Source organism: Peromyscus leucopus, chromosome 16_21 (genome assembly GCF_004664715.2).
Source record: "Peromyscus leucopus breed LL Stock chromosome 16_21, UCI_PerLeu_2.1, whole genome shotgun sequence".
In the NCBI taxonomy this organism is placed as follows: domain Eukaryota; kingdom Metazoa; phylum Chordata; class Mammalia; order Rodentia; family Cricetidae; genus Peromyscus; species Peromyscus leucopus.
In genome coordinates this window covers 34,934,428-34,960,198 of record NC_051084.1, presented here as the reverse complement: position 1 = coordinate 34,960,198, position 25,771 = coordinate 34,934,428, and the positions used below count along the sequence as shown (strand labels likewise).

The 25,771-nt window shown below is 49.4% G+C and overlaps 1 protein-coding gene and 2 pseudogenes across 5 annotated transcripts in view; 1 reads left to right on the top strand and 2 right to left on the bottom strand.

Moving 5' to 3' along the window:
- Positions 1–1,884, bottom strand: part of LOC114704736 (prosaposin) — a 29,977-nt gene extending 28,093 nt beyond the window's left edge. For 3 of the 5 annotated variants that reach the window (XM_028886151.2, XM_028886152.2, XM_028886154.2), the window contains exon 1: positions 1,759–1,882. In XM_028886151.2, the coding sequence (XP_028741984.1) occupies positions 1,759–1,798 (40 nt within the window). In that variant the 5' untranslated portion in view covers positions 1,799–1,882. Of the gene's footprint in view, positions 1–1,758 lie in introns of all 5 variants that reach the window. The other 2 variants (XM_028886153.2, XM_028886155.2) reach the window with 2 other exon arrangements.
- Positions 1,885–2,831: 947 nt separating this feature from the next.
- LOC114704772 lies at positions 2,832–2,924 on the top strand (annotated as a pseudogene).
- Positions 2,925–9,554: 6,630 nt separating this feature from the next.
- LOC114704770 overlaps positions 9,555–25,771 on the bottom strand; it is a 29,582-nt pseudogene continuing 13,365 nt past the window's right edge.

The following is a 25,771-nucleotide window of genomic DNA, read 5'->3' as shown; positions in this document are numbered from 1 at the left end:
TCCAGAGTCTGAGTGGCACCCTGAAAGTAGTGCCACACTGAACCCACAAGGCCCTAAGAGCCTCAGGGAGCACACGTGGGCTACAGTCACAGGCTCTCAGTGGTGGAGTCGTCAAAACAAGGTAGCATTCTTCCAGTTATCAGTGTGACCTTGGCTACGGTATGGGCCTGGAATTAGACCAAGGCCATCATAGGACCCTCCTACCTACCAAAGTGCTCAGTGAAGAGAGGCCCATTTAACCAGACTCTGGTCAGAAGAACTGCATATGCAGATTTTATTTTTCCACAGAAACAATTAAGGGCTGTAGTGTGACTTGGTAGGAGGGTGCTCACCCACCATGTGTTAGGGTCCAAGTTCACAATGCCCCACACTACAGAAAGTGAAAAAAGAAGTCTGTTTTGAGGTGTGGGTGAATCAGAACTCACGAGGGATGGCATGACTCAAGGCCAACAGGGTCATTTGCATTTTTCTTGCAACACTATCTCAATATATAGCGGAGGCTAGCCTTGAACTTCCTACATAGCCCAGGCTAGCCTCAAATTCAAGATCCTATCTCAGCGGTCCAAATGCTGAGATCACAGGTGTTTGCTACCTACCCTAAGTTGATCAATTTTTTTTTCTTTTAAGCACAAGTAATTCCCCCCACTTAGGTGGAGGCTGGGGGATCAGGAGTTCAAGGTCTTTCTCAGCTGCATAGCAAGTCCAAGGTCAGCCTGGGCTATATAGGACACTGTCATCCCCAAAAAAGGTTAAGGCCACTTTGAGGTACTTACTTAGCCAGACCCTGTCTTAGAGAGAGGCCCCTCCTCCACTGAGTCGTTACAAGTAAACAGACCCTGAAGCTATAGATGTTTACTTCCTTTGGTGGGTTATGACCTGAAAAGACCGACTTGAGAGAAGCCCCTCTGTGGGGATTGAAATCTCAATTCACACCTGTCTGTGCGACGTGATGATTGAAATGAGGCTAGGTAAGGCAAGACTTATGGGGAATGATCCGCCACGGCAAAACCAGGTGGCCTCTCCTAGAATCGAGGTGACGGACGCAGTGGGTGCCCTGGCGCTGCCTTGGTAACCGGCAGTGCTTTTAACAAAATCACCGGTACCATTTTAGAAACACAACTTCTGTGCCCTGCCCTCACATCGGCTACATAATAAAGACCGGCCAAAGGCTTCTGCCAGACCAAATAGGAAACATAAGAGGTTCGGTGCAATGGGGACCACAAAAGCCCCTCCAAGACCTACTACGCTCCGGAGTTCACACACATACCAAGATCACCCCCGGCAGACACACAGGCTCTTCCTGCAACTCCCATACCCGTGTAGTCTGAGGCAGAGGTCACCAGGCAACCTGGCCTGCAGGATGGAGCTTCAGGCCATGTCGATCACATGCGCCAGGGCAGGGACAACAAGGCGGCGGGAGGGGTCACCCCATTCCCACCCTCCCCCACCCCCGCCCCAGGGAGAAGCGCGGCCGCCCGCAAGGCCTTGGGCAAAAGCCTGCGCACACACACACACAAGGGGACACGCCGCCTCCCCCATCCGCCCGATTGTCCCGACTCGAATTTTAGGGAGTCGGGAACAAGCGCCCTCAGACGCGGGGCCCGGGCCTGCGCCTGCGCACTACGCAGCCTCTCCAAGGGCGCCCCGGGAAGCGAGCAGAGAGCGAGGCCTGTGTTGGCCGGGCTGCCCTGCAACCGGGGTCCAGGAGAGACACCGCAGCGTCCCTCTCCACCAAGACCGGGTACCCTCGAAGCTCACCGGTGACCAGAAGGCTGGCGAAGAGGGCGAGAGCGTACATGGCGCCGCTGCACTCCGCAGGCTGCAATGCGGAGCGTCAGCTGATCCGGGCGGATATAAATCTATCCCTCAACCCCGCCGCAGACGCCAGCGCGCAGGCGCGGGCCCCGCCCCAGCTGGGCGCAGCCTGACTCAGCGTGGTGCAGCGCGCCGCCGGCGGGGAGGGAGGGAGGGAGGGAGGGTGCGAGCGGGGCTGGGGAAGGGCTGGCCCGGCGAGGCGGGGGTGGCAGGGGTGAGGTGGTAAGAGGAAAGCCTATCAGGTGTCTAAATCAAGGTCAGGAATTATACGGTATCTAACGTGTCTCTTTCCCTTTGCAAGGTGAGGAATCCAGCCCAGGGCCTCTTGCAGCCCCAACATCTTTTTAAGGCTGACTATTTTTCCCCCTTTGGAGGACAGTATTTGCTTTTGGGACACGGTGTCACTGTGACCTTGTGTTGCCCAGGCAGACCTGGGATCCACAACTTCCTGCCTCAGCCCCTCAAGAGCAACCTTTGGGGGATTGATTTTTGTTCGCAGCCCCGGGGATTGAACCCAAGGCCTTATGCTTGCCAGCCACGTGTTCTACATTTGAGCCGTACCCCTTCCTCCAGCCCACTCTTTAGTTTTTATTTTGAAATAGGGGCTCACCAAATTCTCCAGGAAGGCCTTGAACCTGTAATCCTTCTACCTCAGCCTTTCTTATATAGTGGTGGTTAGTTTCTTGAGACAGGGTCTCCTGTAATCCAAGGAGGCCTACAATTGGCTGTGTAGCTGAAGATTCATGTATCCCAGGCCAACCTCCAACCTCATTGTGCAGCTATCAGTCACCTCTAACTCTTGATCCACCCTGCCTTCACCTCCTGAGTGCTAGGATCACAGGCACCACCATACCTGTTTGATTTAGTGCCCGGGACCAAACCCAGGGCTCTAGGCATGCTCGTCAAGCACTCTACCCACTGAGATACATCTCTAGCCCCATTGACTGTGGCTCTTACCATTTTGACAGATGAGAATCAAGAACAAACAGGTGTGCTCACCTCGGCAGCACATAGACTTAAAAAAAAAAATAAAAGGACCGACACAGAGAAGATTAGCATGGCCCCTGTACAAGGATGGCACGCAAATTCGTGAAGCGTTCCGTGTTAATAAACAAAGAACAAGCAGGTTACAGACTTGCCAAAGTCCGCACACTCAGGATTCAAGTTCACCACCTCCCATTCTGCAGTTGTCAGTCAATCCAGACTCGGAAAACAGCAAACAAAAGAAGCCTTTATGTGTGATCTTGAGGACTACGGATCGCAAGATAGACTGCAAGGTCAAAAGAAGGCAGGGAGGAAGTCTGAACGTGTAAGCAGTAAAATGAATGAATGAAGGAAGGAATGAAGGAATGAATGAATGAATGAATGAATGAAAAAATAAATAAAAATTTATTTTCAGGAAACCTGTGTGGCTAGGAGAGAGAACAGATGCTGCAGAACAGGGACTCATGACTGATGGAAGACGAAAAGAAGAATGCATGCCGGGTGTGGCACCCCGTGCGTGTGGTCCCAGCACTGGGAGGCTGAGGCAGGGTCTCCAGGCCCCTTAAGCCACAGAGTGAGAGACTCTGTCTCAGGAAATAAATAAGATTATAAAAATTGGTTTGGGGTGGTGGTGGGAACAATCAGCTGTTAAGAACACTTGCTGCTCTTTCAGAAGACTGGCATTTATAAAATTCCCGGCACCGATGGTGAGGTGGGGACTGGGGGGGGGGAGTGTCACAACCACTTGAAACTCCAACTCCAGGAAGATCTGACACCTCTTGGTTCACCTGCACTCATGCACACACCCCACCCAAAGACACATACACACAATTAGCAATGACATCCATTTTTAAATTGTTTTATTATTAGGCTGAGATGGGGGGACGCACGCCTTTAATCCCAGCACTTGGGAGGCAGAGGCAGGCGGATCTCTGTGAGTTTGAGGCCAGCCTGGTCTGCAGAGTGAGTTCCAGGTGGGCCAGAGCTACACAGTGAGCCCCTGTCTCAAAAACAAAACAAACAAACAAGTCACTCCCAAGCTGGCATGGCAGATGATGCCTGTGATCCCAGGACTTGGGAGACTGAGGCAGGAGGATCTAGAGTTCCAGGCCAACCTGGGCTACAGGTTTTGAGACCCTGTTTCAAAAAACAAAAACCAAAAAAGAAGAAGCCAGGCACAGTGGCTCAAGCCTGTAATCCCAGGCTAGGGATAGGAGGACCATCAGATGCAGGCTAGCCTGAGCTAGGGAGTAAATTCATGGAAATAGAGAGAGACCCTTCAGTCAAAAGAACAAAGAAGGGGTGGTGTTCACGGGGGATCTACAAGCAGGTAATGGCTGCTGGGTGAGGGGAGACATTTTCTTCACCCATGCTCCTCATGAAACTCGGGGTCACATACACATACACACAAAGGCATGGAAAGGAACTAGTTGAGAAGAAGAGATCAGCAGGACAGGGACAAGACAGGGGGTGAATATGACCAAATGCATTATACACAAGCGTGGAAACGTCACAACGAAACTCATTATTATCATTAATGTAGTCTGTTAACATTTTGTTAAAGAACGATGGGCCAGGCAAGATGGCCTCAGTGGGTCCAGTCGCTTGCAGCCAAGCCTGAAAACCTGAGTTCAATCACTGGGACCCAGAAGATAAAAGAGGAAATCAACCCCTGCACACTGTCCTCTGATCTCACTTGCCACCATGACATAAGTGTGCCTACACACACACACAAATAATATAAGTAAATGTAATATTTCAAAAGCGTAAAAAGGTGGGGGAAGTTACAGCCACCAGAAAAGGGAACAGGAAATAAGCCAGGATTGGAGAAACCCACTAAGGATTATAGTAGCAGAAGCCGCCCCACCCTACCCAGCCCTCTCCACTACATTCCAGCCCAGGTAAGGAAAGTCAAGGTGGACAATAAACCCACTCACAGCTTTCTGCACCTGACCCTGGGGCCGAGCAGAATGAGACACACGCACCCAGGAACAGTACCAGCTAACCCCCAGGCCACGTGAGGAACTGACTCCCAGCACGTGGGCATGGGCCCTTAGAGGTTGCCGTTGTACCAATGGGGAAAAGAGGGCCTGGGGAGAAAGAGGCAGGCACACAGATCTCACAGCACTTGGGGCAACAGTCTTGTCTGGAAGCAGGTCTCCTGACCGAGGAGACGTGACTCAGGAACCCAGCCTTCTTCCAACCACCTGCAATCTGCAATCTCGCTTCTGCAGACACCCAGGCCCCTGAACTCTCCTCTCCAGTTCCTGCTAGCAGCTCCCACTTCCCCTGGGGAGCCAAGTGGGGAAGTGGGCAGTGAGCAGGACTCTGAGGAGCTGAAGAGAGCTGGCAGATTGGCTCCAGAGAACACGGTGGCTCCATGCTGTATAGGCAAGAGAACCAGACTGTTCAAGGTCATTCTCTGCTACATACCAAGTTTGAGACCAGCCTAGGATACGGGAGACGACTTCTCAAGAAAGATAGGGGTGTGTGTGTGTGTGTGTGTGTGTGTGTGTACAATGAATGGATAATCACTTTTCTTTCTTTCTTTCTTTCTTTCTTTTTTTTTTTTTTTTTTTTTTTTTTTTTTTTTTTGCCAAATCAGTTGGTACCTAAATCCTTTATTTAAAAAAAAGCCCTCTTTGAGCCAGGCATGGTGGCACACATCTTTAAGCCCAGAACTTGGGAGGTGGAGGCAGGAGGATCAGAGGGAGCACTGAAATGGCCTAATGAGTGTTTGTCCCAAGTTTGATGACCTAATTCAATTCCCGGAGCCCATGGTGGAAGGGAAAAAATTGATTCTCAAAAGTTGTGTTCTGGCTTCCATAGGAATATGACATTTGTGTGAACACACACACACACACACACACACACACACACACACACACACATTCTCTCAGTAAGTACATTTAATGTAATGAACATTTTAATTTTAAAAAATGGAGCCAGCAAGATGAGTCAGTTATAGCTCACCAACAATAGCTAGCCAGAGTTCAAGATGGAAGGTGAAAACCAATCCCATAAAACTGTCTTCTTGACCCCCACAAACACAGAACAAAACAGCATGCACTTTTCCCCATCCATCAGACACACAACAACAAAAGAAATAAAAATGTAAGCCTCAAAATAGTAAATTAAGTAAATAAATGAAGAATCCCCTTGATCTGTGCATAGGCATTAAGAGCTATGAAGCCCTTGGGGCTTTTTGCCTGGTCATACTGTTCTAGGAAGCCCCAGGAAAGCATTTATTAGAAATGTTCACAAAGGGCCCCTTATGAGAGGCATGGAACCCGGAAAGATCCCAATGGCTGAAGAGTGCTGGGGTGGTATGGAAACTGGGCTGGTGAGAACAATGTGCACAAACAGACTTCAAGAGGGAGGCAGAAGTAGCAAGACCAGTGTGCAGCCAGCCTGCAAGATAATCAGGACCCAAGAACAGCTAGCAGAGCAGGACCCCCGAAGTTAGAGTCAAGCCCTTCCAGACTTCCCAGGGTGCCCAGCAGCATTGGCCTCCCCCAATCCCGAAGCCTCACAACGAGTGAGGTACCACGCCATATTATCTTCTGTGACACGTCGAATTTTGGGTCTGTGAGATAGGATCCCCCTTAGGTAGCCCAGGCTAGCCCAGAATTTGTCGTCCTCCTGTTTCTGTTCTTCAAGGGCTCGGACCACAGGTGGGTAAAACCATGTTCAGTGAGGAGAAGAACCAAGACCTGGAAGTGGAGAGCACACTGACTTTGCTACATTAACTCATACTCTATCACATCGAGGTGTCCACATTGCTTAGGATTACGAGGAAAATGTAGATTAATACATGTGCAAGAAAATGTAAACGTAAAAAGAAAACACTCCTACCTCCATCTCCTGGAAGCTACAGTTTTCAGGGAACTGAAAAAATATCTTGCCCAAGAACCATGAGCCACACTGGCAGCAGAGTTTCCTGATGGCTTTGGTTTTTTGTTGGTTTGTTGTTTGGTTGGTTGGTTTTTTTGAGACAGGGTTTCTCTGTATAACAGCTCTGGGTGTCCTGGAACTCCCTCTGTAGACCAGGCTGGCCTTGAACTCACAGAGATCCGCCTGCCTCTGCCTCCCAAGTGCTGGGATTAAAGGCATGCGCCACCACCGCGCGGCTAACTTTTGGTTTTGTGTGGTGGATTTCCGTCAAGTCCCAAGGAGACCACTAGTTCCTATGTATAATTCCCTGAAGGGAGACCCCAGAGGGCAGCCACTGCTGCCACCAAACGCCGCAGGCCACAGTGATGTGTCCTGGACCCATACACCACTCTTCCAAACTGCCACCTGGAGTCCCTCATCCCTGAGAGCCCATCCCCTCAAAGTGTCTCAAGGAGAGGCTCTCTCCCACCAGTGTCCCTCAGTTAGACCCCAGCCTAACTCTCTCTGGTTGCATTGGCCTTCCTGAGTGGCCTGGGGACCTTGGATGTTACTAAATATGGGCTTAGCCATCTCTTTTTTTTTTCCTTTCACTTTTTTTTTAAATTTATTTTTCTATTGTCAGCTTGATACAGTATAAATTCTTACCCTAATTGTGAAATGTTTGATTGAGGCTTGCCCAGTGATTGAGTAAAACCAAAACTTATTCTAAGCCACAGTCATCCTAGGGTCCCCCCTGCTATGTAGCCTCCCTGGTTCTGTGGGTTGCAGTCTGATTGTTCTTTGCTTTGTATCTAGTATCCACTTATGAGTGAGTACATACCATGTTTGTCCTTCTGGGTTTGGGTTACCTCACTCGGGATGATATTTTCTAGTTCCATTCATTTGCCTGCAAATTTCATGATGTCATTGTTTTTCTCTGCTGAGTAATGCTCCACTGTGTATATGTACTACATTTTCTTAATCCATTCTTCATTTGACAGGCATCTTTTTTTTTTTTTTCAAGACAGGGTTTCTCTGTATATCTTTGCACCTTTCCTGGAACTCGATTTGGAGACCAGGCCGGCCTCAAACTCACAGAGATCCACCTGCCTCTGCCTCCCAAGTGCTGGGATCAAAGGTGTGCACCACCACCATCCAGCGGGCTTAGCCATCTCAAGGACAACTCTTCCTATTAAACACTGGACAAGCACCCCAACCCCAGGCAAGCACCCTACAGCCTCCAGCGTCTGATTTTTCTGCCTGCACCCAACGTTGCCTGGAACGCTATTTCATCAACAACTCCTTATGGTAGCAAGCAGCTGTCGGACTTCCTCATGGCTACTCCCATTATCATTCACCTCTGCTCCTCGAACTTGACAGTCAGCCCTCCTCAGAACCCCCTTTAGCTCCATACAGGAGCACCTACAATAAAACTACATTTCCCATCCTCCCTCACGGCCACAAGCCTTCATTCTGGTCAAAGACACAGGAGAACAAATGTTCGTTTTGAGACGTCATCGCACTGTTCTGAATGGGAAGGAAGGGATTCCATACTTAACAGCCGACCCAGCCAGGCTTAAGAACTGTTTGTTTTCTCTTCTTTCTATCGTTATCTCCCTTCCTTGTCCTTGTTGCTTTGCTTTGGTTTAGTGTTTTTTGTGTTGTTTTGTGAGAGTCACATGCAGCCCAGGCTTGCTTCGAACTTGCTACGGAGGATGACCCCTTGATCCTCTGCCTCTACCATCCCAGTGTATGTAGTGTATGCAGTGTTGGGGATCAAACCCAAGGGCCTCTGGCATGCTACGTAAGCATTCTATCCATTGGGTTACATCATCAGCCCAGAAGTTTGGCTTGACTTGGCTGGAACAGGAGCCTGCTAGGTAGCCCGGGTTGGCCTAAAACCTGTTATGTAGCTAGATGTGGTGGCCCACACCTTTAATCCCAGCACCCACGAGGCAGAGGTAGAGGATCTCTGTGAATTCTAGGCCAGCCTAGTCTATATAGTAAGTTCCATCCCAGACAGGGCTACATATGGAGATGCTGTCTCAGATAAAACAAAAAACTGCTATGTAGCCCAAACTGACTTTGAACTTTCATGGATCCTCCTTGCCTTTTCCTCCCAAGTGCTAGGCTAATTCTTTCCCTCTTAGTACTTGAACCCAGGACGTCACACATGCTGGACAAGTGTTCTACCACCAAGCTACATCCTCAGCCAGGGAAACCTTTTCTGTGCTTCAGGAAAGTTTCCTGTTTCTTATTATTAGCATTTACATTTTGTTGTTATGATACACAACACATTTATTGGACACCAACTGTATATGGGGGCAATGTACTAGGGGCAGAGTGGAAATGTCACACAAGGAGGCTTCTCTTACCCTACCACTCTGGGAGGCCAGCCCCCAGCAGGCCCTCAGCTCCATCCATCCCTGACACACAGGTCCCCTTTGGCGCCTTAAGGCCCTGTACTTCCAGGATGTTGCTCGGTCACAGTGTATTACATTGGCCTGCCAAGTCTACCCACCGCTGCTCCCCTGAGAACATGCACTAAGAGCTACAGGCAGGGCAGGGCGCAGGAGCAGCTGGTACAAAGCAGGCAAGAGCTGCTGAGTCACCCCTGAGCGCTGGCAGGTCAGGGAGGTCAGAAGAAGCTTGTGTGCATCCCTAGAACAGCGCCCATGCTCGAGCTCAGCCTTCAAGTGGGACACAGGCCTCCGTCTACCTGCGCCTGTCAGGAGAACCTTCGTTCCTTGGAGAGGGAGTGTGATTTTGCCACCTTAGCCCACAGATAAAGACAGGGACCGGCTCTGAGAACTGCACTCACTGCCTCCATCTCAGGAGTCTGTGCAAGCGTCCTGCTTCCAACCTGGGAAGCTCCAGCTCCCTCAAGCCCCAGGTTTCCATTCTTCCTCCGGAATGAGCTCCTTGCTTTCAGAGACTTGGCCCTGGGTGGAGCTCACGGGATGAAGGAAGACCCAGATGAGAAGAGACCAAATGGTTCCTGAACCTGGAAGAATTGGGAGGAGAACAGGGCTCTGTCCAGATGCTTCTGGGACACTGTCTCAAAAGTATGGGGCTTCCTGGGTGCTTAGAAGTTGGGAAGACAGGGGAGAAAAGAATCAAAGAGGTAAACTGATAATGTGTGTGGCGATGCATGCTTATAATCCCAACACTCCAGTTGCAGAGACATCAGGAGTTCAATGTCAACCTGGACTACAGGAGAACGTGTCTAAAATAAATAAACTTGAGAACGTTAAATTTGCAGTCTATACTAGGCCATTGTTTTGAGCAAGCCTCAGCACTGGGGAATACCAAGCTCAAGATCCACGTCATCAACTCAAGCCAACTTATCTGCCGTATCATCCAAGAAAGCAGGAGAAATCTGGGGCAGAGGTACGTCCCGCGGGGACTAGTTTGAGTCAGCGAGATACTGAACTTCCTTCTACCTTAATCCTTGCTCCAAAGAAGTAACTCATTGGACAGTGGTGCCTCAGTAATTCCAGCTACTCAGGAAGCTGAGGCAGGGGAATTGCTTAAACCCAGGAAGTCAAGCCAGTCTGGGCAACATATCAAGACCCCATCTCTTAAAAATAAATACAAAATAAAATAAAATAGTAACCGAATGTTCTTTTTTTCTCTCTCTCTCTTAAAACTGTTTTGGATCATTTCCTGCATGTGTATAATGGATTTTGATCATATTTTCGCTCTCCTATCTTGCCCCCTTCCCAGCTAGTCTCCTTTCTAATTTCGTGGTTTTTGTGTGTATGTGTGTGAGCCAGAACGTTTCATCGGGCTTGCTTACAGGAGCAAGGGTCAAGGGTTATTTATAGGAGCATGAGCACCCTACCAGTGTCTCTTGCTGTCCCCACAACCATTAATGGCCTATAAATCCTCGGGGAGGGGAGGGGGCCTTCTGAGTCCCCACCCTCCAGTTAGTTATGTTTATTGTATCACCTTCCCATCCCCACTTGAGAAGGAAAACATTTGAACCTACCTATTCACTTTTTCTTCTTGGTCTCTTTGCTGGTCAGTCCTTCTCTACCTGTAAAACCAGCCACCTTCGCTCAGTCCATAAGGATACTTATTCCAATTTAAAGGCCAAAGCATTGCCCTAAGGTAGAGTCAGAAATAAAGCCATGAGATCTTTGAATTAAGCCCAGCACGGCGGCTCACACTTGCAATCCCTGCACCTGAGGAGCAGAGGCAAGAGCTTCCAGGCAAGTCCAGGGCCAGCCTGAGCTACATAATAGATTCCAGGCCAGTCTAGGCAAAAAGTAAGATCCTGTATTTAAAAAAAAAAAAAAAAAAAAAAGACAAAACAAAGGTTGGGAATGAAGCTCAGTTGGTACCACGTTTGTGCCAAACATGCACAAGGCCCTGGGTTCAAGCCTCAGCATCACAAAATAAGGCACAGTGGCAGTGAGTGGTCTTTCCAGAACTGGGGAGCTGGAGGCAGGAGCTCAAGGTCACCCTTGGGTATTATCAATTTTGAAGCTAGCCTGGGCTACATAAGACCCTGTCTCAAAAGCAAACAGCCGGGCAGTGGTGTCGCATGCCTTTAATCCCAGCACTTGGGAGGCAGAGGCAGGAGGATCTCTGTGAGTTTGAGGCCAGCCTGGGCTACAGAGTGAGTTCAAGACAGCCAGGGCTACACAGAGAAACCCTGTCTCGAAACAAAACAGAACAGAACAAAACAAAACAAAACAAAACAAAACAAAACAAAACAAAAAACCCACAAAGGGCTGTAGAGACAGTTCAGCAAGTTAAGAACACTAGCCACTCTTCCAGAGGACCCGGATTTGAGTCCCAGCACCCACACGGTGGCTCACACCCATCTGTAACTCTAGCCTTCTAGGGGATCTAACATCCTCTTCTGCCTTTCTTCGGTACCAGGCATGCACACGGTACACAAACATACATGCAGGCAAACATGGAAAACAAACAAGAGCTGGATGTGATATGATAGTACATGCCACCAATCCCAGCACTTAGGAGGCAAAGGCAGACAGATCTCTGAGTTCAAGGCCAGCCTGGTCCACAGATCTACAGCAGGCCAGCCAGAGCTACACACACACACACACACACACACACACACACACACACACACACCAACTGGACCTAATATCCTAGGAATCCCAGCTACATCAGAGGTTAAGACAGGAGGGTCATCAGGGCCTCTTTGAGCCACAGAGAGAGTTCAAGGCCAGTCCTGGAACTTAGTGAGACCCTGTTTCAAAATAAAAAACAAAAAGAGGCCTAAGGCTGTGGCTCAGAGGCAGTGCTTGTCTGCTGTCTGGCCCAGGGTTCAATCCCTACAGTCCGGGGTTCAATCCCTATGGTCTGGGGTTCAATCCCTAGCATAAAACAGACCAAACCAACTGACTTTCTGTTGACGTGCTCTGAGCCCATGAAGTCCAACTTTTAATCTGAGGTTTGATTTCCCCCACTTTACGGATAAATGGAGTCTCAGAGAGGCTGACCAAGCAGACAGGATCGTTTGGAGCTGCAGTCTACCGCATCATGGACGTCTCCGCAGCCCAGGGTGACTTGGCTGGACACTATGCTTAGTGCCCAAGACACAAAGACATCAGAGACAGGTGCCCCAGGGCCCTCTGGGTCTGAGGCTGCCACACACCCCTCTGTGCCAGGGGCACCACCCTGAGCACACTCTGTGACTTGGTGTAACCTTCTGGCAGCCATTCAGTCTGATCATTCTGTTTGTGTGACCAGGCAGGTCCTCACAATTGGTCCGCCTTGTGTGTCAGACTTGAAATATTCTTTTAGCATTTCCTTCTTTGTTTTGTGTGTGTGTGTGTGTGTGTGTATAGGTATGGGTGTACACTTGCCGGGATGCACATGAGGAGGTCACAGGACAACTTTCGGGAGCTAGTGCTCTCCTTCCACCACACAGGTCATCAGTCTTGGAGGCAAGTGCATTAATTTCTGAGCCATCTTGCTGACCCCAGATTGTTGTTGTTTTTTTTTTTTTTTACTTCGTTTTATTATTATTATTATTATTATTATTATTATTATTATTGTGTATGACGTGGGGCGGGGATAACAAGCGTGGCAGTCAGGGCCACGACTCTGCAGAGTCTGTGCTTCCCTTTTATCTTCACCTGGGTCCTGTGGATGGAACGCAGATCTCCAGACATGCATGGCAAGTGTCTTTTCCCGCTGAGCCATCTCGCCACCCACCTGCATTTTTGTGTGTTCGTTTGTTTGAGACAGGGTCTCATGTATCTAGGGCTGGCCTTAAACTAGCTGTGCAGTTGAGGATGGCCTTGAACTTGTGATCTTCCTGCCTCCAACTCCCTGTGTCCTGATTACATTACTAAGGCCGGTTTATGAGGCACTGGAGATGGAACCTAGAGCTTGGCTCATGCCAGGCAAGCACAGTACCAGTGATGGCCATCCACAGGCCTCAGGTTCTTGTTTTGTCTTGTGATAGGGTCTCATGGATCCCAGGTTCAAACTCACTATGTAGCTGCAAATGTTAAACTTCCTGATCATCCTGCCTCTACCTCTTAAAATGCTGAGGATTATAGGTATGCATCACCGTGTCTGGCTTTAGGCTTTTGGATACATGAACATTATCAAGGTATGAAGACACCTTATGGCTAGCCTCTGGCCACCAGCATGTCACCTGTCCTAGCCCTCCGAGCAATGGACTGATAAAATTCTCTTCTTGGGCTGGGAGTGTGTGCTCTAATGTGTTTGGAATCAAGGAGGCTCTGAATCTTTAGGTTTTCTGGAGATTTCCATTATAGTACTCCAGCTTGCCTGTTGGGCGTTTATTTGTTCTTTTTTTTTTAAGATTTATTTATTGATTATGTATACAGTGTTCTGTCTGCATGTATGCCTGCGGGCCAGGAAAGGGTGCTAGATCTCATTACAGATGGCTGTGAGCCACCTTGTGGGTGCTGGGAATTGAACTCAGGACTTCTGGAAGAACAGCTAATCCTCTTAACCACTGAGCCATCTCTCCAGCCTCCGTTTATTTGTTCTTATTCTGAGTTCAAATTGCCTGGACTGAGATGGTAACTCTCCAGTGGGCCTGGTGTAGAAGGCCTGTCCTCCCAGAATCAAAGCAGAAGGATCATCTCCATTGCACACACACACACACACACACACACACACACACACACACACACACAATGTCTACCCTCACTTGAACCCGGAAGCTTTGCTTAGCTCAGAAGGGCAGCTCTGTGGTCAAAGATTCAGGCTATTCCTCTTGACTTGCTTCCAGCTGGCTGCCTTCTTCTATGGAGGCCCTCGGGGTTAGATCTAGCTTTTCTTTTTTTTTTTTTTTTTTTTTTTTTTTTTTTTTGGTTTTTCGAGACAAGGTTTCTCTGTGTAGCTTTGCGCCTTTCCTGGAACTCGCTTTGGAGACCAGGCTGGCCTCGAACTCACAGAGATCCGCCTGCCTCTGCCTCCCGAGTGCTGGGATTAAAGGCGTGCGCCACCACCGCCCGGCTTAGATCTAGCTTTTCTATCAGCACTACCAATGTGACTACTTGGCCAGTGAGGAGAAGAGTGTCCACAGATGGGCATTTCATTGCTATGGAAGGTGCATGAGCCTGTTTCAAGGTCAAATCTGCCATTAATCCAGCAGATAGGTTTCCATAGCCTGGTCAGGCCTGGTATAGAGTGTTCACAGACAATCCTGCCCTCAGCAGGCCAGGGTTGGGTGAAGACACTATCATGTGAACTCTTGGCAGAAGAAGACACATTTAATAGTTTTTATCTAATAGTTTTTCCTACTAAATATCTAAAAATATCTAATAGTTTTTCCTCCCCACAGATTACCAAAGCTAATTATCTTGTTTACATATTTAATCGATTAGTTTGGTGGGTTGGTATATCCCTGTGTATGCACACACGTGTGCAAGTACACTCACTCTTCATTGGATGTCTTCCTCAATCGCTTCTCCATTGTTTGTCTCTACTGAGACTGGATTTCTCACTAAACTCAGTGCTCACAGCTTTGGCCAGACTGACTGACCAGCAAGCAAGCCCCCAGGATCTACCTGTCTCTGTCTATCAGAGCTGGAATTTACAGACTAGCCACACCCAATTTTATGTGGGTGCCAGAGATCCTTCTGTTTGTCCGGCAAGCGCTTTACCCAGTGAACCATCTCCCGGCTCCATTAGTTTACCTTTTAAGAGAAAGGAATCACAAGACACAATGACACACACCTATAATCTCCACACTCAGAAGGCTGAGGCAGAAGGATTGCTCTATCTGCAAACCAGCCTGGAGTACCTCTTTTGAGGTTACAAGCCTGTAATTCCAGCCCTTGAGAGGTAGAAGCCGGAGGATCCCAAGTTAAAGGTCAGCCTTGGCTACACAATGAGTTCTAGGCCAATCTAGAGAACACGAGACATTGAATAAAATAAACAACAGCCAAAAAAGGCCAAAAGGGAACATGTAGCAAAACCCTGCTGCCCAGGCCAGCCTTGAACTCCTAAACTCAGGTAATCCATTTGCTTTCATCTCTTGAATACTTGGGACAAGTGACTGTCTTTTTTCTGAGACAGGGTCTCACTATGAAGCTTTAGCTGGCCTGGGGTTCACTCTGTAGACCAGGCTGGCCTTGAACTCACAGAGATCTCTGCCTCCCGAGTGCAGGGACCAAAGGCATACACACCACTGTACCTGGCAAGTTTCTGTCTTGATTTGTCCTCCTCAACAAGGATTTGCCTCCTGCCGTTCTATCTGTAATCCAGGCAGGGTGGAGACGAAGTGAGGCCGGACCCTGGGCTGCTACTTAGCTGGTATCAGTAGAGCTGGCCCAGTGGTTTTTGAAATTCTCCCAAGCCAGCTGGTAATAACTGCTGGCCCTGGGTGTCACCTCTTGCTGGCTCATCCCCAGGAATCACTCATCCTTCTAAGTCAGCCACGAGCCTTAGTTGGAGCCTCCCCGATCATTCCTCCAGCACCATGGCCTGTGTCCTGAGGTCTGGTTGTTAAATATTTGAAGTAAATATTCATTAGGATGTTTGCATTAGATTTATCTCCTCCTTTTGGGAACAGTACTGAGAAGCCACAACATGGGTATTTGTTCTCTTCTATCATTAGCCAAAATGAAAAAAAAAAAAAAAAAAATGAAGCAAGTCTCGTATTCCTGACAGCTGTGTAGTTTTTGTTGTTGTTGTTTTTGGTTTTTTGAGACAGAGTTTCTCTGTGTAGCTTTGCGCCTTTCCTGGAACTCACTCTGTAGACCAGGCTGGCCTTGAACTCACAGAGATCTGGCTGGCTCTGCCTCCCAAGTGCTGGGATTAAAGGCTGGCGCCACCACCAACACCCGGCGACAGTTGTGTATTTGAGTCCTTTGTTAAGGAGCTTCAGGAGGTGTCTGACTCCTTCAGGGGCTCCACAGGAGCAACACACACACACACACACACACACACACACACACACACACACACACACACAGTTGTAGTTGTTGGCTCCTGCCCTCCCTGGAACCAGGAATAAGAATATCTCAATTTTGTTTTGTTTTGTTTTTGTGGGGAGGGCTGATGCCAGGAGTTAAACCCTGTGCCCCCCAAAGTACAAAGCACACGCACAACCACGCTGCTATGAAACTCCAGCCTGGAAAGGGGTCCCTATAGATGCCACTGCAGTGGGGGTGTGATAGGGACATTATACGTTATTGTAAAAACCCTTAAGGGCACAACCCAAACAGTAGGTTCCAATGTCAATGGCAGTCGGTTAACAGAAACGGTGAGCACCCAGCCATCAGACCCCAGATACTAACTGGGATGCAGGCCCGGAAGGGACCAGTGGACCGACCACCTGCACCGTCAGACACTCTCCTGTAGGCCTAAGGAAGCACATCTGTAAGAAGCAAAGCGTGGGCAGAGAGATGGCCGGCAGGTAAAGACACTTGCCCCCAACACCCAACAACCCGAGTTCCGTGCTGGGACCTACGTGGTGGAAGAAGGGAACCGATTGCCCCAATTTGTCCTTCGACCTCCACACGACATGGTGACACACACGTTTTCTCCCCACCACCACCACACACACAAAATAAATAAATGTAACAAAAAAGGTTTTTAAAAAGAAAAAGATACCAATTCTATTTTATTTCGTTTCATATCATAGAGGAGGAGTCATAAGACAAGGTCTCAGCTCTGTAGACCAGGCTGACCCGGACCTGGCCACTCTCTCTTCCTGCTCCTTCCTTCTCCTCCTCTCTCTTCCTGCACCACCACCGCCACCATACCCTGCAAATAAAGTCTATGAATTGAAACAAATAATCCCAGCACTTTCAAAGCAGGAGCTGAAGGACCAGGAGTTCAAGATTATTCTGGATCTATACCCAGTTTGAGGCCAGCCTGGGCTAACGAGTAGGATCCTGTTACAAAACAAACAGAGACTAGCAATGCAGCTAGCTCAGCTGGCAGCACGCTGGTCCAGCATGCTCCAACCCCGGGGTTTGACCCCAGCATGGCATAATGCACTCTTGGTGGGGTACACCTGCAATTCCAGCACTCAAGAGGAGAGAGAGGCAAGAGGTAGAAATGCGAAGTTATTCTTGGCTGTGAAGTTTGACATCAGCCCGGGCTACTTGAGATCTTGCATTTAAAAAAAAGGGAGGGGGGAGGGTGCATTGCAGAGATGGTTCAGCAGCTAAGAGCACTGACTACTCTTCCAGAGGACCCAGGTTCAATTCCCTGCACCCATATGGCAGCTCATAACAGTCTGTAACTCCAGTTGCAGGGGGATCTGACATCTTCACACACATTTATTTTATGCATAAAATAAATTTAAATAAACTATTTTTAAAAAAGAGTTATAAGCTTTTAATTATATTTACACTGAATATCTCTATAAGGATTTAGGATGCAAAGGGAAATCTTGTTTCAGGTAGTGGGTGTTTTGTTGTTTTGTTTCCATTTTTCCTGTCTTCTATTTTTTTATTGGAAGAGTGGTTTGGAGACAGGTCTCAGGTAGCCAGACTATCCAGAACTAGGTGTTTAGCTGAGAGTAGCTTTGAACTCGTGAGCCTCCTGTCTCTACCTCCCAGGTGCTGGGATTATAATCCCCAATCCCGCATCACCACACCAGCATTTGTTTTGTTACTTGGTCTGGGGTGAGAGGGATGAAACCAAGGGTCTTTTAAATGCTAGGAAAGCACTCTGGCACCGAGTCACACCCCAGTCCAGGAATTTAAGCCATGTTAAAACAAACAAACAAACAATGGTGCTCACATTTAAAAATAAAGATTTGCTAAAAAAAAAAAAAAGAAAAAGAAAAAAAGAAAAAGGAAAGAAAAAAAGAAAAGAAAGAAAGAAAGAAAAAAAACAAAGTTGAACATTTATACTCCCAGCCTACAAGAGCCTGAGGCAAGAGGAGGGTCAGCCTGGGCTACATAGTGAGATCCCCATGCGGAAAAAAAAAAGCATAAGAAAATCGAGTGAAGAACTTAAGTCACCAGGAAAATACAGTTCAAAACCACTTCACATCTTCCAACATGGCTACTATCCACCTTCATAAAAAGATTGAAACACACCACAATAAAGAGGGAGACTGGTCCTGGTAGTACCAGAACCTATAGTCTACACACACACACTCACACTCACACACCTGTAGTCTCAGGACTTGGAAGGCTGAAGAGGTCTGCCTAGAGTTAAAGGCTAGCCTGGGCTACAGAGTGAGTTTCTGAGCCAACATGAACTATAGCATGAGACCCTTGTTTTTTTTTGTTTTTTTGTTTTTTTGTTTTTTTTAAAGTTCTCAGCCAGTCAGTGATGGTGCATGCTTTTAACCCCAGAACATGGGAGACAGAGGCAGGTGGATCTCTGTGAGTTCAAGGCCAGCCTGGTCTAGAGAACTAGTTCTGGGACAGCCAGAGCTACACAGAGAAATCTTGTCTCTAAATAAATAAATAAACAGATAAATAAATAAAATAAAAATGTACAAAAGTTCTCAGATTAGTGTGTGAGGCTTGGCATGTGGCTCGGTGGCAGAGTACTTTCCTAGTATGTGGCGGGCCCTGGGTTCCATGCCCAGCCTCACACATACACGGAACACAATGACAAATGTCTGGCTTATACGGCGTGTGAGTTTTAGCTCAGTGTGTTCTGGTGGGTAAAGATGCTTCCCGCACAGGTCTAAAGGCCATCTTGGACTACATAGCAAGTTCCAGGCCAGCCAGGGCTACATATGAACACACAATAAACACATACATGGGGCATAGTGGCACATACCTTAATCCCAGCACTCAGGAGGCAGAGGCAGAGGGATCTCTGTGAATTTGAGGACAGTCTGGTCTACATAGTAAGTTCTAGAACAGCCAGAGCTACATACTATCTCAAAAGCAAAATAAATAAATAAATAAATGTAATTTAAAAAATATCCTTAGATGCTGGGCACTTGAGAGGTAGAGGTGGGCAGATCTACATAGCAAGTCCGAGGCCAGTCAGGGTTACGTGGGGAGACCCTGTGTCAGAGGTACCAGGTGAAAATCCCATCTCCAGCCAGGTGTGGTGGCGTACGATTTAATCCCTCCCTGGGGAGGCAGAAGCAGGCAGATCTCTGTGAGTCGGAGGCCAGCCTGGCCTACAGAGCAGAGTTCGAGGCCAGCCAGGGCTACTTTGAGAGACCTTGTCTAAAAATTCCAAATCCCAGAGCCAACCCTTGCTGTACCCCTTCTGTAGGGATCCGAGGGCCTGGCCAAGCCTCAGTGTTTCCACCTAACAAGTGGGGGAATAACTGCACCCTCAGGATGGTTAGGAAAGTGAGCTGAGGGGAGACGTGTCACTCACTCCCAGGGCCCACTACACACTTGTCCGTGCTCCCCAAACAGGACCCCGGAGGGAACCACCAGCGCATGAGCATCCTCTAGGTCCGCTGGGCTCCTACCTCGTCCCGCCCCCCCCCCACAAGACAGTGCTCCAATCAGGAGCCATCCTGCCGCCCACTGCCACGTCACCTCACGGTGTGCTGGCAGCAGGGGCGGGGGGGGGGGGTAGCTGCAGCAACAGTAGAGTCAACACTAGAGGAAGGAGAGCCCACCCAGCCAGTCCCCAGCCACCAGCCATCCTGACGCTGCCTGTGGGCTAGACCTCTGGGCTCCAGCTTCCTCGGGTCTGTTGTCGGCTACTCGAGGGTGCTCCTTGTCACCTGCGGCCCCTCCCTGCCTGCCCACGCTGCTGGGGAACTGTGACACCCCCTCAACTCAAGATGGCAGAGCCTGTCCCCTACGTCCCCATGGGAGGGACTCAGCCTGACTCCCAGTTCCTGCTCATCATGGCTGAGCTGAGGAACCCGGACCCAGCACCGCCCCTTCCACTGTGCTGGTCCCATCACTGATGGGACCGTGAAGGGCCAGGCTCAGGGTGTCCCTCTGCACCCCACCCCAACCCAGCACCCACCCACCCAGGTAGTCCGACTGTTGTAGAGCTCAGTGTCCTGGGTACTGGGTGTCCCTGATATAGCTGAGCGCTGTGTGGCTTCCCTCTGACCCTGGCAGGAAGGAGGAGAGGAACCAACCCCTCTGCGTTCTCCACGAATGGAAGATGAATGAGAGACAGCAGTATGGTGGACAGGCTTTTCCAGGCCTGAGGTCAGGCAGCCTGGCTTGTATCCTAGACCCGCCATGGACTTGCTGAGTGACCTTGACATCAGTCTCTCGGTGTTTGGATTTCCTCGTCTATAAAATGGGGCCATTGGCCGTACCCTCTTTATTGTGTTATCTTAAGTGACTGAGTTAATACAGTTGAGGTGTCTAGTGCAACCCAGGGCACATGTGATGTGCACAATAAGGGGGTGTCTTTGTTGTCATTCTCATTTTATAAGGAACCTGGGGTGCAGAGAGGCTGCATGACGTCCTCAGTGACACACAGCCAGGAGATGGTGGGGCCAAGACGTCCCCCCAGATCTGTTTTACCCAGAAGCGGAAGTTTCCTCCACTGCCCAGCACTGACATTTTGTTTTTCCTTTTTAAATCCTGAGATTAGGAGGGAGAGCGATGGCCCACGTGCAGAGGATCCAAGTTCGGTTCCCAGCAAACACACGGTGACTCCCAACACCCTCTCCTGACTCCTACAGGCTCTGGCATGCATGTGGTGCACAGATATACACCTCAGGCACACACACATACACACATACACATAAATCTAAGAAACAAAAAATCCTGAGATCAGAGGAGTGATGATTTCCAGTGGTCTTTCTCAACAGGGCTAAAATATCTGAGTGGCATGTTTCTTCATGCTCACCACAGACTGACTTTTCTTTTCTTCTCTTTTCTTTTCTTTTCTTTTCTTTTCTTTTCTTTTCTTTTCTTTTCTTTTCTTTCTTCTCTTGGTTTTTCAAGACAGGGCTTCTCTGTATAGCACTGGCCTTCCTGGAACTCACTCTGTAGACCAGTCTGGCCTCTGACTCCTGAGTGCTGGGATTAAAGGCATACGCCACCACTGTCTGGCCACAGGCAGATGTTTTTAGCAGTGGTTTAGCCAGTGAGCCAGTTGTGGTGGTGCACATCTGTGAACTGCAGAGGATGGAGCAGGAATGTCTGAGGTTGGAGGCCAGCCTGGACTACATATGTCAAAAAGCAAAATATACAAAAATCAGTCAAGAAAGCTTAGGAAACATGAAGTGGGAATAGCACACACACACACACACACACACACACACACACACACACACACACACACTGCCACTCTGGCTTTGCAAACATGTCTCCTCATCTTGGAGAACCTGGGCAGGGAAGGACCTGCACTAACTCTGAATGAGGCAACCGCCCTCCATGGTGCAAACCCTGGAAGAAGCCACCGCCTGCAGCTGCCCAATCACATGCCTGGGGGTTTATGCCAAGCCACGAGGCTGGGCCCTCCACAGACTGTCCCTTTGTGGCCCTGGGAAGCCCCGAGTGACTCAGCAGGATGGGATCACAGGGCTTGTGCCTTGCAGCCAAATGCCACCACTTTCAGGAAAGGGATGTGGTGGGCTCATGCCCGTAATCCCGGCACTCAGGGGGCTGAGGCAGGAGGATCACCACACAGGAAAACCTTGTCTCAAAGAAAACCCACAAAACCAACCAACAGCAAAACCCACCAACGCTGGTAATGGCTGGGGTACTGGTGTGCCAGCAGAGCAGGGTTGAGAGGACCTTATGGGGCACAAAATCCACTAAAAGTCTCAGGTCCTCAAAGAGGACTGTAACTTATTTATGTTTAACACGGGATCTCGGCAGCTCAGGCTGGCCTTGAACTCACTCTGTAGCCAAGGATGACATTGACTTTTTGATCTTTCTACCTCTGCCTCTCAAGTGCTGAGATTACAGGTGTGTGCCATCCCATACAACCCAACTGGGCGCTCTCTCTCTCTCTCTCTCTCTCTCTCTCTCTCTCTCTCTCTCTTTCTCCAGAAGGAGAAACAGGCCTAGAAGAGGCCAGATGCTACTCCAGGGTCATCCAGGCTAGACCTGGGGCAGATTCTAAGTCCCCAACAGGGTAGAGAGTATTTTCCCTGCTCCATCTTTTGCCCTGGTGATAATCTACTTAAAACCTAATCCTGCAACTCCCTTTAATCCCAGAGTCCTAAGGAGCTTTGTGAAGGAAAGAGAAAGCTTTGTTCTGAGAGTCAGGGACAGGACGCTTTGCAGGGCGGGAGCTCCCCTGCCTGCGCCACCCTTGCCCTGGGCAGGGAGCAACTTGTATTTCTAGAAAGGGCTTAATTTGGCAAGTAGGGGCTCTTGGAGGGGAGGGGCGGAGGGAGACGGCTTTCCTGGTAGCACTCTTTCAATCGCCCTTAACACTCACTGTGCCTGCTAAATTCTGCCTTCCATAGGCTTTTGGAGACCACCTGCAGGGAGACCGGGTGAGGGAAGGGGTGGACTCTCTTCTCTCCCTCCTTTCCTCTTCCCTTCCTTCCTTTCCTAGACAGGGTCTCTTGCAGCCCAGGCTGGCCTCAAAATCAGAGCGTAAGCCTAAGGATGACCCTGAATTCTTGGTCCCTGGTCTCCACTTCCCGAACGCTGGGTGACAGGCCCGTGCCGCCACACCTCGCTTATGCAGTGCTGAGGGTCACCCCTCCCGCTTCATGCATTCTAGAGCCATCCTACCAACGGAGCCACATGCCCAGCCTGAGAGAGGGGGGGCCCTGCAATTCATCCTTCTCCCAGAATGCTCTTGGAGAGGGGCTAGGGACTTCTTCGCTCCACCCACTGATCGCCCTGGGCATCATCTGGGTGGGTCAGGGGTCAGTGAACACAGGGTTAAAGACCTGTGGCCTGACCCTGGGTAAGAAAAGGAGCCAAGTCATGGTCCTGTGAGACGGTAGCCCTGGGGTGGGGTAGAGCACACACTGCCAATGTGACCCAGGAAAGCAGAACTAAAACCAGCAAGACCCACGACGGCCCTAAACCATCACCCTACTAAATAAACATGGGCATGAGCAGCTCCAGCAGCCACCAGGGCCAGGGTTTAAATTCAGTGCCCCCCCCCGCCCGCGCCCCCCCCCCGCCGTAGCACAGAGTGAACTGTATATATACCCACCTGTATCTCTACCCATGCCACCGCATCCAGAAATGGGCACACAGATTAGAGGCTTGCTAGGAGAGGTTTCCTACCCTCTTATGTGCCCGGCACACCATAGGGCACCAGATAAGTAGTGGATCTGTGTCTTCCCCGAGAGATCTTCAGCAGCAGGACCTCAGAGGTCAGCCTGGAGTTATCCACAGCCCCATTAAGGAAACTGAGGCCAGGCACGTGAGCGGGAGGGTGTTCTTTTGCCCTGTATGTTGGGCCGCTTGACTCAGCAGCATTGCCAATTAAGGAAATGCTCGCAAGTGGGCTGTGGGAAGCTCAAACAGTGGCAAGAGTGGTAGCCATGCCAACCGGCCAAGTGCCACCTCTGAGTCCTTCTTTCTTGGTACATCTTGTACATCTGGGTCTCGGAGTCTTGGGGATATAGGTGAAGCCGAGGCAGAGGCAGGCTGCGACTCCCCTAGGCCACACACTGGGTCCATCTCATCACCATCTGCACAACCCAGGGGGAGCTAGGCAAGCCTGAGCTAGCTTTTTCTACTGGCCTGACGAACCCCAGAGAGGTGAGGCGGCTTGTGAAAGTCACACGACGCTCACTGGTAAAGCTGGGCCTTGTGATAGGTCCTGGGCCTTTGCTTTAGCACCTGGCTGGGAGCAGCGGCCTTTCTCCAGAAGTGTACCAGGCTGCAGCATGCCGGGAGAAGGCAGATATTCATGTCCCCACTCCATGACCTCCTTCCTAGCCTGGCCACCATCTCTCTCAAAGCAGTGGTCTCGGTGGCCTCCTGGCCCCCTCCCTGGCCTGGGATCACAGTGCCTAGATGAGGGTTACACCCCAGAATGCAGAGACCTTCCCATGTCCCACGTCCCCTCCACCCGTGTCCTCTGGCTGCACACAGGAGAGACGCCTCACTCACCCTCTTGCATCCAACCAAAGGGCAGTCAGAGTCCTCCCTGGTCTTCAGAGGACAGACGAGGAAGACACACGTTTGGTCCAGACCCAGCTCGCATACATTTGAAGTTTTCAAAAGATTTGTTTGCCGCGGGAGAGATGGTTCAATGGCCAAGAGCACTGGCTGCCGCTAAGAGCTCTGGCTGCTCTTCCAGAGGACCCGGGTTCAAGTCTCAGCACCTACCTATTGGGTCACAAGTGTCTGTGACTCAGTTCTAGGAGATCTGATGCCCTCCTCTGGCCTCTGTAGGCACCAGGCATGCGCATAATACACAGACATATGTGCACACAAAACACTCATACACATAATAAATATTATTAATGTGTATTAATGATTATGTGCAAAACAAATTATTTAATATTTTATTTTTATTTTATACATGAGTGTTTTGCCTGCATGTATGTGTGCCATGTGCATGCCTGGTACCCACAGAGGCCAGAACAGGGTGTGTGATCTACTGGAACTGGAGTTACAGATGGTTGTGAACTGCCATATGGTGCCAGGGAGCTAGGAACTGACCACGGATCTTCTGCCAGAGCAGAAAGTGGTCTTAACCACTGAGCCATCTCTCCAGCCCACACATTTCAATTTTAAAAATGGATCCGGCCATTTTCTGAAGGAAAACAAGTTTTGTCCAGGCTGGCATGCGTCTTGAGTCTTGGAATCCGTCCTAATCTGTAGAAGCAGCGGAAGATCATAAAAAGCAAACAACAGAGAAGCCACAGATCATGATGTCATTTGCACTTTCGTGTGTTCGGATGTGTGTGGCATGTGCATGTTTGTGAGTTCACATGTGTGCAAGCTGGAGGTTGACATCGGGGATCTTCCTCAATCCCTCTCCACTTTATTTTTAAGACAGGGTCTCTCGCTGAAGCTGGAGTTCACTGATGTGGCTAGGCTGCCTGGCTAGTGAGCCCAGCAACCCTCTTGTCTCTCCCGCAGCACTACAGTTACTGGTGTGCACCACTACTCTAGCTGTTGTTGGTTTCTTTGTTTGTTTGCTTGTTTTGGTTTTTTTCCAGACAGGGTTTCTCTATATAACAGCCCTGGCTGTCCTAGAACTCACTTTGTAGACCAGGCTGGCCTCGAACTCAGAGATCTACCAGCCTCTGCCTCCCGAGTGCTGGGATTAAAGGTGTGTGCCACCACCGCCCGGCTACTAGTTGTTGTTTTAAAGTGGGTGCTGGGAATCTGAACTCATTTCCTCAAATCTGAGCTGCAAGCATTTTACTCCCTGAGCTGGCTCCTACCTCCCAGCCCCATTTACAAATTTAAACTAATGATGTAAACATATCAAGAGTAATTTTGGGGTTTGGGGGGAGGGTTTGTTTGGGTTTTTTGTTTTTTGTTTGTACTGTTGTTGTTGTTTTGTTTTGTAACAGAACCTCAAGTGTCCAGACCCGCTCAAACTCACTATGTAGACAAGGATGACTTCGAACTCCTGATGTTCATGCTTCCCCTCCCCAGTTCTGGGATTACACCACACCCTGTTGATTCATCCCTGGGTTTGAACCCAGGACTTTGTTCAATCCAGGCCAGCACTCTACCAGCTGAAATAAACCCCTATCCTCTCAAGAGGATCCTAAGGATCCTGTAGGAAAGGCTGGTTGCGGTGGCATTAAAGTGACCCTTTTGAAGATTGAACA